This window comes from Arctopsyche grandis, chromosome 8 (genome assembly GCF_051622035.1).
Source record: "Arctopsyche grandis isolate Sample6627 chromosome 8, ASM5162203v2, whole genome shotgun sequence".
Taxonomy (NCBI): Eukaryota; Metazoa; Arthropoda; class Insecta; order Trichoptera; family Hydropsychidae; genus Arctopsyche; species Arctopsyche grandis.
The window spans coordinates 6,392,956-6,408,928 of record NC_135362.1 but is presented as its reverse complement, the minus strand read 5'-3'; the positions used below and the strand labels follow the sequence as shown (position 1 = coordinate 6,408,928).

Here is a 15,973-nt window from a genome sequence, read left to right as displayed (position 1 = left end):
AGGTTCAAAATTGGTTGAATATATTATCGAGAGTTGAATGCCATCTATTCAATTTGCTTAAAATTCATATATACCAGTCAAAATTAGTTTTTTGTGGAACCATATTGAAACCTCGTTTATGTAACGTCACGTCTGTTGAACAATGGCGACAATACGTCTCAATTGTATGAAGAATGATTATTTATCAATTAAGCCAAAACTACGAGATATATTATGTATTTTATTGTTTAAAATAATACTTTATGTGTTAATTAACATATCTGGTTACTTGAGTAAATATTAAAATCTGTATTTAAGGTCAAAAACTCGATTGTCAAATTCGCGAAAAAGGTGCCGCGTACAGGGCTTGTTCGCTATATTTATTGCCGCGGGCAAAGGGTTAAAAAAAGGTAAAGGAAAAATACAATCTTTATCTTTTCCGATATAAATATTTTATATATACATATATAAATTAAGGAAATATAAAAAATATGCTATGGGAATGACGGAAAAATTGTTTAGTCATAAAGAATCGTCTTGATTTCTCGGTGGTCGGTCTATGCTGTTTCTTTTAATGCAATCTACGAGCCAACGAATCCCCTCGTCGACGCCATCACTGTAAAAAATAAGTTGATTGTTTAACTCATAATCCTGATAGAGAAAATAACGGTTCAAAGTATCGTTTACCCAGTGAGAGCTGAAACAGCCATGAGCATAATATCCCGTGCGCCGATTAAATGAGCATTTTGATTAAATATTGGTTTAACTGTGTGAACTCCCATACAGTCGGGTATATCTTGTTTGTTGGCCAACACAAGCAACGGCACACCTTTTAAATGCTCTGAAGATATCATTTTATCTGAAAAATCATCTATAGCATAATGCATGGGAATCTATGTATGTATGTTAATAATGAAGAGGAATCTTGCTCACCGAACGTTTCTTTTGAGTTCGCTACTCTTTCTCTATCTGAAGAATCGACTATGTAAATAACGGCGTGAGACTCTGCATAGTACTGTGAATGTGTTGATAAATTAAAATAGTAAGGTTTGTATGAAAAAATTACGAAATATGAAAGTATACCTTATCCCATAGCGATTGCAGTTCTTCTTGTCCTCCTAAGTCCCAAAAATTAAGTTGTACGCCGCCGATTACAATTTTTCCGATGTTCAATCCGACGGTGGTGGTGATCTTGCTCGGGCTGATTCCCTTGTAATTTTTCGACAGTTTCGTTTTGGCCGCTTCTAAATACGTCTGAAATGGAATCATTTTTCGATGAGGATATTGGAATCTAAGACTAGTCTAAAAATAAGTGTGAAAATAGTCACCGTCTTGCCAGCGTTGTCTAATCCTAATATCAATATACAATATTCGTCTTTTTGAACTAAATATTTGTAAAATCCGTGTAGTAAAGTGTACATGACGTTAGAATGAATATATTGTTAATAGATCATAATAAAATATGTTACAAAACGCGTTTCTGCACAACTGTCAAAATATCTGACGTCTCACAACTAATGACAGCTGGGCGAGAAATGCTGCCAACTTAATATTATTTTTACTTTCTCTTTCATATATAGACTTTCATTTTATAATCTGAATTAGTGGTAAACGGATTATTCCGCAAAAAGCGATCTCGCGCAAGTCGCTAAAATCTCGATCACGGAACTAAATGTTGGAACACGGAACACAGCACTCGAGTTCTCGTTAGTACAATATTTCACGGTTCGGTGATTACTAGTCAAATGTGAACCGGTCACAGGACAACCGGTCGCTCTAGATCGGTCACACGTGATCACCCGTCACACTAAAACTGGTCACGAGAAAACTGGTCACAACCTAAAACTGGTCACACCCGAAAATTGGTCACGAAAAAACTGGTCACACCCAAAAATTAAAAATTGGTCAAATTTTTGTGTGTGAGCAGTTTTTTCGTGACCAATTTTCGGGTGTGACCAGTTTTAGTATGACGGGTGATCACGTGTGACCGATCTAGAGCGACCGGTTGTCCTGTTACTGGTTCAGATATGACTAGTAGTCCGTTTACCAATTTCACGCAGGTGAATTTCTATTGCTGGAGTTTTTGGGTGCTAGATGTTCCGTGACGAGATTTTAGTAACTTTTGCGAGAACGCTGTGTGCGGAATAATCACTGAACCCTCTCAATTAGTAGGTAATATAGATCATATTGAAATTGTAATTAAATTTGTAATTAAATATTTAAAAATTATCAAGTTTTAAAAATACTGGTTTTTCACTCCAAATTGACCCTTTTTAATTTCAAATTGATCCCTTTACAATGCCAATTTGAAATGAAAATGGGTCAGTTTGGAATGAAAAACTAGTATAATGAAACGTAAAGGAGGTATGTAAAAACAATAAAACTATTTATACAAAAAATATTTTTCCATTTATTTGTCACATATTAGGTACAGAAATATAGTATTATTACATTTTGAACGGTGATTCGATTGATAAAATGTTGCTTCTACATAAGTAAATCTTTACTTATATCTATGTAAAGGTATACTTAAATCAAATTTAAAATACATATATTGTACACAGTATAAATAATAAATAGTTTAATATATTAAACCCATTTTTAGCGAATAAAACACCTGAATTATATGTAAAAGGATAAAAAAAATCATTTGGTAAGTGAATGTGAAAATGTGGGCCTTTAGCATATTCAACATTTTGCAACTCCGTAACATCATAAAACATTGTTTTGATTGATAAATGCACGGATATTGTCTCATTTCTTATATCAAACATGATATTATCATCAGTTGAATGTCTCAATCCAACTCCTAACAATTTAACTGTCTTAGAATTATCGTCGGAATCCAAACGAGCATAAATAAATTCGTACGAAAAATCCCTTATTAGATTTTTACAAATAAATGTATTGTTTGTATCTTCTAATGCTCCTGTAATAGCATTCGAAATTTTGTTAGGGATAATTTCAATCCAATCCCTTGAGTCTTGGGAGGGGTTTCCTTTTATTGAAATGTATAATTTTGAAATATTTTCGTATTCATAGTCATGTGATACAAAGCTAAATAAGTTTTTCTGAATATCTAAACACACGTTCGTTGCATTTATAACATCTTCACTTTTTGTCTTTAAAATGTGGTCATATTTACAGGTAGCTTCAACATTTTCATTGAATAATATTGCATTATACGTTATATTTGAAACAATACATTTTCCTCCTATATTCTTTGGAAAATATAATATATTTCTTAGCGGGTAAGCATTTTCAGATGTGAAATAATCATAAGATTCGACCATAAGATCTGTACTATTGTTAACTTTTATTTTTACTAGTTTAGAAGTGATAATCGGCATTGAATTAAAATAGCCCGAGCTTCCACTTAAAAATCTAGAATGGTGAGAGGCATTTTTTGGAATCCAAATATGCGTTATTTCATATTGTTCTTCTATATATTTTAAATCAGTGTGAAAAATGTCTGACCATCCAAAGTATAGATTAATTTTAGTAAATCCTTGAGAACCATTGCTGAACAATTGAAATTTTAATGAAGTCAATACATATTTTGTATCGGCTGTTTCGTTCGAATGTGTATTTGAATCATTTAATAACGTACAAGTATATAAATCGCACAGATAGGCTTCAAAAGGTATACACACATTCATTGGACATTCCTACAATTAAAAAAATACACATGAAAGGTCAAAAAATATGCAATCAGTTGTGAACAAACATTTAAGACATGTTTACCTTTATATTGCCGATCCAAGTTTCATTTAATGCAATAGGAGAAGAAATCAAATACATACTTTTATAGTCATTGTAAATGTTATGAATTTGTGATTCGTTGAATTTACTAACACAGTATGATTTCTGATTAACGAGATATTTTATCCTTTTTTTATTATTGCAATATATATTTATGCCTCTGGACGGAAATTCTGAAAAGTATCAATCATTCAAGTAAATATATATTATTAGTAAGTATCGGTAAAGCAATAATATACCAAAGAATTGTAAAGTTGAATTCATCAATATCCAAATATCATCACTGTGACTGTAGGGTTTTGAATTATCAAAAATTTTGTGAGTGTTTTTGACTGAAGATGGCCACGAATAATGAGTTTTTACCACTTTGTTGATTTCGTCTGATGATTTTATCACCTGAAAATATAAAATTTAAATTGAAATTGTCGAAATATCAAAAGCAATCATATCAAGTATGTATGTATAAGCAAACCTCATAATGATCAGTGTTTAATACTGGTGGTAAATTTTCTTTATAAATACAGAATAAACTTCCAGATTTTTTATCAATTAGCCAATGAGATTTCTCATTAGAATCATAACTCTTAGAATTACAATATTCCAAATTTGGATTCATCACAAATTTCACTTCGTTGAGACATTCGGTAAAAATTTGTCTGTCTGATTCATCACAATCGATATCGCAACAACAATTAACATCACATGCCCATTTCTGCAATGAAAATGATTAACAATTTTAGCATAACCTGAACAAGAAGAATCATCTTATCAATTTTTTTAATATTTCATACCACTAAATCACAATGACAGTTGTTCGTTGTAGAAGTTTTTCGAGACTTTTTCCTCCACTTTGAGCCTTTATCAGCAGGTTTGCTCGTCGTCGATGGTTCAATCGTCGTCACTGAAGCGTTTAACATTTCTGTTATTTCTTCATCATTGATATTCAACTCGGTGACATTTTCAACCAGACTAAAATTTCCATCCATCGTCGATGTTTCATTTTCAACAACGTCTGAATCACCCTCAGTTATTATTTCAGTAACAACATCCGAATTCGAAATCTTTTCAGAACTACTCCAATAGCTTACATTGATTAGAAATATCAAAAAAAGTATAATTAATTTATCTTTCATTGTAAAATTCAAATTTTTATTTATATTCTACACCGTATTTAATAAAGTCTTTTAATATCACTTCCAGCCGAAGTTTCACTAAACCTTCCGAATGCGTTTTTAATTTATATCTAAAAGTAATAAAAACAAATATAATCAACATAATGTATTGATATATTTATTGAAAAAAAATTAGCCGTTTGATATTCTACCTATCTTTTCCAGTATACAACACATCTGGCGATAACAGTTGATTTCCTCCCCCTAAAAAATACTGGGATACTCTTTCATAAATAGATGTGGAAGCTGGAGCCCAACACGGCGTTTCAATGGTGTGCAGACCCGGCGAGCAAGGAACCGAGACAACAGCGTAGCCCTTAATCCAATATCGGCCTATATAATCCAAACAGTAAACTTGCAACTGTATTTTTGGCCAACCTTTAAATAGTATTAATTCTCAAACACTGCTATTAATTTGAAGTATTAACTTAAAAGAATTTACCTTGTATGCCTTTGCTGGAAAAATGCACATCTATCGGATGTGACCAAATGGCAGGACCTTCGTATAATGGTGAGTCTGCTAAAGTTTGACCCTCTGTATTTCCTGATATTACCCTCCAATTAGGACCTGGTAGAAATAATTGATTCAAACAATCAATTCTTTTGAATTGGACAGATGTTTCAGCCTAATGTACTTTGTAAAATTGGAGGTAATCGGATAAGGTATATTGTGAACATTTACCTCCTTGAATACTATATCTGCAAAACAGGGAATTATCACCGAAACCAGATGCTCCACTGATCTCTCCTATCAAGTGCAACTCCGCCATTACACACTGTTTGTGTTTACATGTGTAGCCATGGCAACCAAACAAATTTCATCAAACGAGTTTGTATTGCATTTAGATATCTATTAAAATATTTATGGACGCATTGAAAACAATTTTAAAATTAAAATTAATGGTTTACTACTAAAGCCAAAAAATACACATGAAAACAATTATTTTTATGTATACTGTTTATTAAATGTATTGTAGAATGGTTTTGGGCATTCCCAGCTTTGTTTTCCTGTTTTTATTTATTATAAAAATTTGTGCTAGTGTTGTACGAGAAAAAAATGGTAAAAACTACCTACCTACCTACATATAAACAATATAAAACACCAATAGAAAAATTAATTTATTAAATAAATTTTCAATAGATGGCGCTAAATGCTCAGAGACTAATTCGTCTAGAGGAAAGATTGGTAGCAAACAGTATATAAGTTTTTTCTTTCATAATTATATTCGTATTGTAGGAATCTAGCACGACTTGTGCTAGTACGAATCAAAACCAGTGATCTCATCATCGATCCTGTAGATCAGAAGAAAGAGTTCATCGTTCGATCGTAAAACAACGAAACCCGACAGTGATGTCATCACGCAACCGCGACACGATGTCCTGAACACACGTGGCAGTCATTAACACGTGTCTGAACAGTCATTAACGCATGGCACGCTCGCATTCAGAGCACGCGCCTCGAAAATAGGTCAAATACGTGTGTCCTGGAAACGAAGACAAAGCAAATGCACACGGCACGCTCCAACGCAAAACATATATAAAGCGCCACAGCAGCCCCAGACGCCAGAGTGAACCTCTGGAGTTCAACCAGATCACTTCTCCGAAGCAACAACCTCTTCGTACATACAATAACCATTGTAACAATTGAACGAAAATAAAGGATCCTCTTTCAAACTCAACTGAATTTACGTAGGCCGGGAAACGGTCGAAACCTTTCACCCGTCCTATAGTATATATTATGTACATATATTCAAACATTTTGTTGGCAGTGGTTTAGCTGTGACGCACATATGTATGTCGAATCGAAACGACTATTATAGTACGGCGACCGTTATCGTAGATACACAGATACACAAAAAGAATATGGATATTAAATATATCACTAAAATCTCGGTCACAGAACGTCTGTTTAAAAATTCTGTGTTTTAATAACCATAAGATTTCGCCAGCAACGTATTTGGCCGGAACTTGAACCCACAACCTCTCTACTGGCAATATCTCTTCCAGTGCACTACGCTGTCGCTAATGTATATGTACATAGTTATCGGCCATTTAGATTTTAAAGTTTAAAATAAATGGCCTATAACATCTTTAGTGCTCTTTTTTTATTACTGACTGATTCCAATACAAATGTATGTATATTTGAATGCATTATTTTAGTTTAAGTGGTCAATATCTTAAACCTAGCCAACAACGCTAGTGAAATGAGGCCCATCAATATGTTGCCAAATTGTTGAGAAGATTCTGAAGGAAATCGTGATGAATCAGTTGAAAGAGTTCATTAATATAAATTATTGTTTGATTGTGGAACAGTCTGGATTTAGAGAGAGAGAGACATTTAACAGAAACCGCTATCCAGTTGGTGGTTTCTAATTGGATGGAGGCGATGGATGAATCAGGCATGGTTATTGGAGCAGTCTTTTTAGATTTTAAAAGAGCATTTGAGACAATAGATAGGAGTATTTTATTAGATAAATTATATAAGTTAGGAAACAATGGTTTTGTATTAAATTGGCTGAATTAAATCATTTTTAAATAATAGACGGCAAATTATGAAAATCGATAAGGTTATATCTGCTGAATTTGAAACACCTCATGGAGTGCCGCAAGGGTCTAAATTGGAACCCTTATTATTTATATTATATATTAACTATATATTTAGGGTAGTTAATAAGTGTAAAATTCATCTGTTTGCAGATGATACATTAATATACATATGTATGTATATCATAGGCAATAATGTTGATGTAATATCTGAAATTTTAAATAAAGAATTAAATTATATAAGTGATTGGTTGTGTGAAAATAAATTAAAGCTAAAGGTGAATAAAACGATGTGGTTGAGTAAAAATGTATTTAATGAAGTTAAAATTGATGATACAATTATTGAAATAGTTGATAATATAAAATATCTAGGAATCCACATAGACTCGAGACTGAATTTTAAGGTAGATGCTGAATACACAATTAAAAAAATGATTAGAAAAGATGGTGTCTTATGTAGGTTAAGAAATATTTTAAGTAGAAAAAGTAAAGTTTTAGTCTATAATACAATTGTCTTACCTTACGTGGTTTATTGTGCCACTGTGCTTAACATGTTTTTATGGCCAAGATTTAGGAAAAATACAAAAATTACAAAATAAAGCTATGAGAGATATTTTGAATGTTGGTAGATTAAAAAGTATTAGAAGTATATTAGATGAATTGAGATGGATGAGTATTAGAAATAGTTTAAATCTTAGTACATTGTCTTTTGTTTATAAGTTAGATCATTACTACCTACATAATTATTTTAAGGAGTATACAATAAGAAGTAGTGATATCCGTAGTTATTATACTAGAAATAAGAACAATTTAGTTGTAGGTAGAGTAAGGAAAAAGAAGACAGCTGGTGGTGACTTTCGCAGGGTACAGTGCTCATGTTCAATGCCCTCCCTGAGTGTCAGGTCTTCTAAGGGTGAAATCACACAACGTGGGATGCGGTATGTGGTAAATCGACAAGTTCTCCTATATTTCTTAAAACCGTTATCAATCACGGACGCTCATGGTATACGTGCCAGGTATGCCACATTTTTTACATATGTTTAAAACTATCTAAAAAAACCACGTCCCACATCCCACGCTGTGTGATTTCGTCCTAATACAGTAGATGCATTCTTGCGAGTTGCAAGGAGACACCTCTGTGAGCGACAGTGCATATTAATTTAGTATGTATAAAATGGGTGACCGTCACCGAACCGACAGTCAAAAAATCGAAAATGTTCGTTTACCATGTATATGTATGTATATATATCAGTGGCGTGCGGTAAAAGTCTCTCTCCCCCCGTCGTACATCCTCACTTAATTTGCGCGAGCAGGATACAACAGGAACAAGAGGAATAGGCTTTTCCTTCCGTATCCTGCGCGCGCACATTAAACAAGGCTGTATGACAAAAAGATAAATAATTTCACCGCATGCCACTGATATATATTATACATATATACATAGTACCGTTTACCATGCACCCTTTTTTTTGAAAACGACTTAAGATCTTTCGACTTCGACTTAAGATCTTTTGATTTTCGATCTTTGCTTTCCGATATTTGCTTTTTCGATCTTTTGACTTTCGGTGCCGTGAGGTAGACCCGTATAAATTTTTACAGTTAAGTAATTAACAATGTATTTGAGTCAAAATTGGAAGTGTATTAAATTAGCTGAATATCTAAAATTATATAAATAAATAAAATAAATAACTTGATATTTTATTCGTGCTGTTCTGGAATCCTTTGCCTCTTACAAGATTCTTATACGATTCAAACAAATTTTAAAAGGAATATTTATGAATGCTGTTTACATGTAATATAAATTTTGCATTGTTATTTTAAAATAAGTAGATATACATATATGTAATTGAGTAAGACCAATTTAGTAATTAAAAGTATAATTATGTTTTATCGTGTAAACGTCGGGTAGTAGTACAGGCTTTTGTGGAAAATTGGATATGTCCATTATTTCTACTTCTCTAGTTAGTTCCTTTATGACCAATGCCAAATTCAGTGTACAAAACCAAGTGTAAAATAAACCAACTAAAAGGAAACAATTAAAAAAATATACATATATATGTACATATATTTGTGGATTAATATTTTAATATTCATAACTTACGCAGAACAAAGCCACCAAAGACACTCAACCCAATTAGGAGACCTAAGTTAATTATATTTTCCTTGATCACCATCATGCAGATCACGTGCAGGGCAAACATACAAATCAATCGAATCAGTTCTATGCATACGTATGGGTAAATTAAAAACGTCCTGAACTGCGTGTTAGATAAAACAAAAAAATTAAAAACATTACATTATATATGTAGGTATTATTATTCCATTACAGCATTTTGGCGGATATGTATCGGTATTTGATCTTTTAGCGGTGAATCAATGATTTTGTGTATGTCATGTAGGTAAATTGTTATTTGAAATGCCAGTGGGACTCACCGGCTTACTTTAATTGCACTACGAGAAAGCGACATGGATTTGTTGAAGTACTTTTATCAATTCAATGCTTATGTAGAATTTCAGATATTGGTTATAAAACCGCCAAATGCCGTAAGCGATCAGTAATATTGTTAATGAAACTTATCAACGATGGTTCAGTACTTACCGTATAAGCACCAAATATTAATAAAATGCAACACAGTACATAAAATACCGAATAAACCAAAAATATCATTATTATGTTCTTTGGATCTGAAATATTTAAACGCATAAAATAAACAATACAAGCAGGCATGTACATATATATTATGGTTGTATTTTTTTTTAGATAAATTACCTATCATTATCGTTTCAACAATCGATACCATGAATACTAGGTTGTTAGTGTCTTTCCACCACTTTAATTGTTTCGAAACTCCTTCCAAATCAGTGAAGGCGATTGAAAATATAATAATTTTCAGCACTCCCTGAATCTATTCGCAACATGAGACTTATTTTATCTGGCAAACTACATATGTTCATTTATTTATTATGTGTTAGGCATCATAGTATATGTACATATGTACTTACGAGCGAGACTGCTCCTATGATAATCGATCCCAATCTTAAAGACATATAAAAACAAAAATGGTAAATATACGCCATTTTGCCAATGGTTTGTACTGAAATTTATGAAAGACTGACAAATTTCTGTAGAAACTATATCGATTTTATTATGATTGACTCGTGTATAGTTATAGCATTTCATATTCTATTGTGTTTCATTATCAGATCGCCGATGGACATGCAAACTTCATTAAATCAGTTGACGTCAACTTTTTTGATTGACACTGTTTGAAAATTCAACTTTCTCATCAGGTATTTTCAATTTATCTGATTGTGTTAAATTTTAATAAATATCTTAACGTTTCTGCAGTCATATTTATTAATACTTTATGTATGTATGTATGTATGTACTTTCAGGGGTGTAACTAGAAAAATTGGGCCCGCATGTAAATGATAGCAAAAGGTTATTTTTATTAAAATTAAATTGATAATTAACCCATAATTTAAATGTTTTTTTCCTCGCCTTCAAATCGCAAATTCTGCAATTACATCTTTCAAAGACAATTTAGAAGTTTCTTCATGTTCAATCGATAATATTGCTAATTCACTGAGCCTAAGTTATCTCTTTGAATTACTTTTATAGTCATTTATTAATTTTTATTTACTAAAAGTTTGTTCAACACCGTGTACACTTCAGCGAATTCACTTTCCAAATAATTATATTTTGAAATTAACAAAACCAAAAACTGTTTAATAGTCATTTTGCATTTAAATCACTTCTTAACAAAGTTATAACGTAATTACGAAGACTTTCATTTAAAAAATATTATTTTTAATCTAGTATTTTTATTTAAATGTCCCGCATGCACCGCATGCCCTTGCGGTATAGTATGTACATATGTAGTTACGCACCTGTGTACTTTTCATTATTTTAAGTAAGCAATTTTGAATACTTTTATCACCATTTTTAAATTGCTTACTTTATTTCTTACATTTTTAAATTGCTTATTTTCATTTTGTGTAAGTAAGCAATTTTGAATACTTTTTTCAGCATTTTAAATAAAATTTCATCATTTCCAAATTGCTTACTGAGAATATCCAGAATTATTGTCGAACGGTTTCGTAACCGATATTTGGCTCGATAGTTGGGCGAATCCATCTCAATTAAGCAACTAATGACCATCTCTTCATCAGATTTGCAAGCCATTTAGTCCCACTGGAATTTCAATTACTAGTTTTTACATAACATATAAACTATATGAAGAATTTTATTAATTAAAATATGCAAAGGATCAAAACACAAATTGAATATAACAATAGTTCAAAATTCGTTTATTAACAAAAATAAAAAAATAAACACAGTAAAAACGGCAAAACAGTATCAGGTCGCTTCAGTTGAGTAGCTGCGTTTTTATTGCACGCGTTCTCCTTGCAGCAGAACACACAGAAGAACTCGTCTTTGGTTCTGTCACAAACGTTCCAACCCAGACCTCGATTTATATTCTCGTCATCAAAGTCACAAGGACCCAAGCCACACTCGCGTTTCAAAACGAAGCCTTGTTGCTCTGTAAAAACAAAAAGAAATCTTCAAAAACAAACGGACTTCATCAGTCGTTTCAGTTTAAGTTGTATGGAGACTTACTGTCTTTGATAATATGTGTAACGCATCTATCTGATGATGACGGACATGGAAGTATCGTTTCAGGACCACATTCTTGATTTGTGTATTGTAAGCACTGGTAGCATGATATATTTGTGGATAAACTCGTCACTGGAAAACAAAAATACAAAGTTTTTTTTACCAAGACACTATGAAGATATATTTTGTTCGTTTTTCGCTATTGGTTCGATAGTTCGAGCGTGTTTCGCCTCTTTTATTCGATAAGTATATCATATTATGTATATAATGTCATAATGTCGGAAGAATGTAATAATGTCAGACCAAAGGCGAAGTGAAGCTAATTTTATTTTATTTTATTTTTTACATATATACCAGGATGGCCTTACAGGTAAATCCCAATGCGCCTTCCTGGCCAATTACAAATTACAATTACAATTACAAATGCAGCATTTTTATTACAAGTCGTTGAATTACGAGACACTGAAAAACTCGCAAATTAACGAGACATCTATGAATTGTACATAAATTTTATTGTACATCAATCATACTTCAAATAGTGGTGACATAGTAGGTAGGAAGGATTTTTAGCCATTTTTTTCCGGGAACCGTTTCAACAATGAAATAAGAGAAAATTAGCAAACTCTGATAGGAAACGATCAACCTGGAGCACAAATCCAGGTCTGACCAACAGCAAATTCTGAAAAATTCATTTTCATTCGAGGCCCGGTCCCAGGAATCGAACCCGGTGCCTCTCGACGCTAAGCAGAAGCTTAACGACCGAGCTATGCGCTGGCTAATAAAAGCCTTGTAAATAAAATGAACATTTCATTCAGAAATTAAATAAAATTGTTTCATCGGTGGAATACGTGTCACTTTGACTTCTAATAGCTTCAATTTTTTGAAAGTTGACCATTTCAACTCGGAACTCGGGTAAAAATACAAATCTCATATTCTCATAATTTTGCGATGTTGTCAAGTATTTTTGATATTGTTATTATTAGTACATGTATGACATGTACATATATGTATGTAATGTGTATGTATATGGTTATTCACATAAAATTGTAAGAGATATTAAGAAAATTCTAAAAATATGAACAAAAGTCTGTCAAAATTTTAATATGCATATGTACATATTTCTAGATCGAAATAAAAGACGCAGTGATTATCAGTGTTTTGTTTACATCTCGGAGAGCCAGCTTCAAATGAATCATCGTAGCAATCCACCGAACTTTTATACTAAACGTATATTCAACTCTATTGGTCGATTAGTCGCGAGATCTCATTGGCTGTTGTGGGGAAGTTCGCTCAAAAGTAGGTCGTCGAGTACCGATTGTTGAAAAGATGATCCACTCGTCGACGAGCACTGATCGTCCAATCTTCTCATTACAATGTAAATAAATATATGTACATATATACAAGATATAGGAAAAGTCAAGCATTGGTTCCTCGATTACAATAGAGCAGTGGTTCCCAAAGTTATTTTGCACATGGGCACCCCTTAAACCAAAAACCTGATCATGAGCACCCAAGTGAAATAATTCTACATACATAACTGCATAGTAGAAAAATTATAAATTTAATTTTGACGTCTTGAATGGTAAATGGTGACATAAAAATAAAATATAAATAAAACATAAAGTAGTATTTATTGAAATTATAAATTTTGTTTTAACATAATAAAAAAAAAACACATTTTTTTCAATTCAAGATGTGAGAGAGGGTGAATCTGAAAGGATGATATTTATGTTTGTGATTATTATTATTATGTTTGTGTATTATTTGTGAGTAACATTCGAAAGTCTCCACGAGCACTAATTTCCAGTGGGTTTCATTACTAGAGGTAGGACCGGAAGCGCACCGTCTATTGTTCCATTATTGTAAATGCTTTGTAAAAAAGGTTCGGCAAACCTTTAACAATGCATTTACAACATGTGAACAATGAACAGCGCGCTCTGGGTCCACTCTTTATTCATTAGTGTATCTATGTTTTTTTTTCGTGATGAGGTTCATAACTGCACTAAATCCACGTTCTACTAAATATCAACAGGTTCTGCACAGTGACCCATAATGCAGGATATAAAATTGGTATCTGTTTTTGTCACCGGAATTTGTGGGAACCTTGTTCAAACATTGGTTTCAGCTCATCATCTGTGGATAATGCAATAAATTGCTCCTGTATTAGTATGGACTCATTTGAGTTTGTGGGTCTACTTGCAAAAGGGTTCAACATCCAATCTAGGATAACTAAGTGAAGAATATCTTCAAATCTTTGGCTTTGGTTAAGTGTTGACTATAAGCGAGCAAATCTTCATCTCGTTTTTGTAATTTTGAAAAATTTGGAGACTGAGAGCATTCCCTCTCACCAAGTTTTGTTTGTATGAAAACATTTTTGTAACAAACGCAGATATTAATTACACTTTCAGTTTTGATTAAATTTAATTGATCACCTTGTAGCTTCAAATTGGTCTCGTCGAATTTGGCAAATAAGTCAGTCATATAAGCTATGTCAATTTTTAAATGAATTAAATTGAGCCTCAAATCATTGTCTTTACTATCCAGGAATTCCAACACTGAATCAAAGAGTGCATAAAACCGATCCAAACATGCACTTTTAGACAACCAACGAACTTCGATGTAAAATAGAAAACGATTATAGTCTTTATAATTTACCAAAACAAAGTTGAGGTAATCTTTCATTTAAAGCACTCCTTTTGTTTTTATTAACTGCTCTAATGACATAATCTAGTGAGCTATGGAAGCGTTCACTAAGATCTTTGGCGACTAAATAGTGTCGATGAATGACGCAATGTACAGATACTTTTATCACAAATATATTTTTTTTATATTAAACCTTTCGTGGACCCCCCGACGTTATCTACTCACCACCAAATTATTTTTAATTTGCCATAGACCCCCCCAAAGTGATTCACAAGAAACACTTTGGGAACCACTGCAATAGAGGTTTTCACTGTTGTGGAAAAGCGAAACAAAAAATTGTATCGAAACATTCCATTTCATAAAGGAATTTCTGACGTTTCATGTAATTTTTCAGTAGGTGCACACATACATATAATATTTGCAGAGCTTTAGTTCTAGGCGAGTCAGAAGAACGATCGATACAAGGATGCCAGCGTGGGTAGGTCTCTATATACCCCCACACCCCTTCACGATACCCCCATCCCCCGTCACAAGCACTGTATAATATCCCCGGGGTGTCAGTATCTCGCTTGGTCACGTCCATGTCATATTTATAGTCCATATCATAGTTTTGAAGTGCTGGGCATAAAAAGTGTTAGTTGGGCACGTTCATTCAATTTCTTACTGCAGTACTTTCAATAGCGTCAATAGCGCTTTTATTTTCTTGCCCAAATCAAAAATTAAAAATCACTTTTAATATCTCAGGGGAAAAATACATATTTGATAGCGCCAATACAGTAAGAAAAACTGAAAAGCTTAAAGTTTTTTTTTTTTTTAATATTTTATTTGCATCAGCGTTGTCACAATTTTCAGAAGAAATTTTCAAAAGTTTTGAAATGCTGAAACATTATTAAGGTATTCAATTTGTAATACCTTCTCAAGATTTGGTCTAATTTCAACTAAAAGTGAAGAATCTTTCCTCGTACCCGACCCATTTTTTCACGATAAATATTCTGATAATACAATATTCGATTCAATATACCATAAGATTGACCCGATGTGGCAAACCCCTTAAATCTTTAAAATTAAAGATTTTTCGAGAATGAGGGAATACTTATTGCACACTTGGTATACAATTTATAACTTGCCGAGCAGAGAAAATTGGACTATTTACATATAGTAATAGATTTACCCCCGGGGCTTTTTTCCCCATATAACGTGGTGGAACATTCTATTTAATATAATTTGAATATAATGTTTTCTAATAAAATACTTG

The 15,973-nt window shown here is 32.6% G+C and overlaps 3 protein-coding genes across 3 annotated transcripts; all 3 read right to left on the bottom strand.

The window, feature by feature from the left end:
- Positions 1-418: 418 nt before the first annotated feature.
- On the bottom strand, positions 419-1,649 carry Arfrp1 (ADP-ribosylation factor related protein 1). The gene is made up of 5 exons (XM_077436368.1): positions 1,308-1,649; positions 1,063-1,233; positions 913-994; positions 667-838; positions 419-595 (listed from the first exon to the last, which is right to left on the bottom strand). Exons 1-5 carry the CDS (start codon positions 1,398-1,400, stop codon positions 502-504), a joined length of 612 nt encoding a protein of 203 aa, XP_077292494.1. The 5' UTR covers positions 1,401-1,649; the 3' UTR covers positions 419-501.
- A 777-nt stretch (positions 1,650-2,426) lies between these two features.
- On the bottom strand, positions 2,427-4,727 carry tctn (tectonic). Its single transcript, XM_077436621.1, has 7 exons — positions 4,533-4,727; positions 4,324-4,453; positions 4,214-4,251; positions 3,981-4,137; positions 3,724-3,914; positions 2,575-3,647; positions 2,427-2,463 (listed from the first exon to the last, which is right to left on the bottom strand). Exons 1-7 carry the CDS (start codon positions 4,725-4,727, stop codon positions 2,427-2,429), a joined length of 1,821 nt encoding a protein of 606 aa, XP_077292747.1.
- A 163-nt stretch (positions 4,728-4,890) lies between these two features.
- On the bottom strand, positions 4,891-5,683 carry B9d2 (B9 domain-containing protein 2). Its single transcript, XM_077436478.1, has 4 exons — positions 5,596-5,683; positions 5,356-5,481; positions 5,066-5,291; positions 4,891-4,984 (listed from the first exon to the last, which is right to left on the bottom strand). Exons 1-4 carry the CDS (start codon positions 5,681-5,683, stop codon positions 4,891-4,893), a joined length of 534 nt encoding a protein of 177 aa, XP_077292604.1.
- Between the last annotated feature and the right edge of the window lie 10,290 nt (positions 5,684-15,973).

Coding starts and splice junctions, on each gene's coding strand:
- Arfrp1 (XM_077436368.1), bottom strand. CDS start 1,400: ATGTACACTTTACTACACGGATTTTACAAATATTTAGTTCAAAAAGAC. Junction 1,234..1,307: donor TAGACAACGCTGGCAAGACG/GTGACTATTTTC, acceptor ATTCCATTTCAG/ACGTATTTAGAAGCGGCCAA. Junction 596..666: donor GCTGTTTCAGCTCTCACTGG/GTAAACGATACT, acceptor TATTTTTTACAG/TGATGGCGTCGACGAGGGGA.
- tctn (XM_077436621.1), bottom strand. CDS start 4,727: ATGGATGGAAATTTTAGTCTGGTTGAAAATGTCACCGAGTTGAATATC. Junction 4,138..4,213: donor TAAACACTGATCATTATGAG/GTTTGCTTATAC, acceptor TTATATTTTCAG/GTGATAAAATCATCAGACGA. Junction 3,648..3,723: donor CTTGGATCGGCAATATAAAG/GTAAACATGTCT, acceptor TTTTAATTGTAG/GAATGTCCAATGAATGTGTG.
- B9d2 (XM_077436478.1), bottom strand. CDS start 5,683: ATGGCGGAGTTGCACTTGATAGGAGAGATCAGTGGAGCATCTGGTTTC. Junction 5,482..5,595: donor CAGATATAGTATTCAAGGAG/GTAAATGTTCAC, acceptor TATTTCTACCAG/GTCCTAATTGGAGGGTAATA. Junction 4,985..5,065: donor TTGTATACTGGAAAAGATAG/GTAGAATATCAA, acceptor TATTACTTTTAG/ATATAAATTAAAAACGCATT.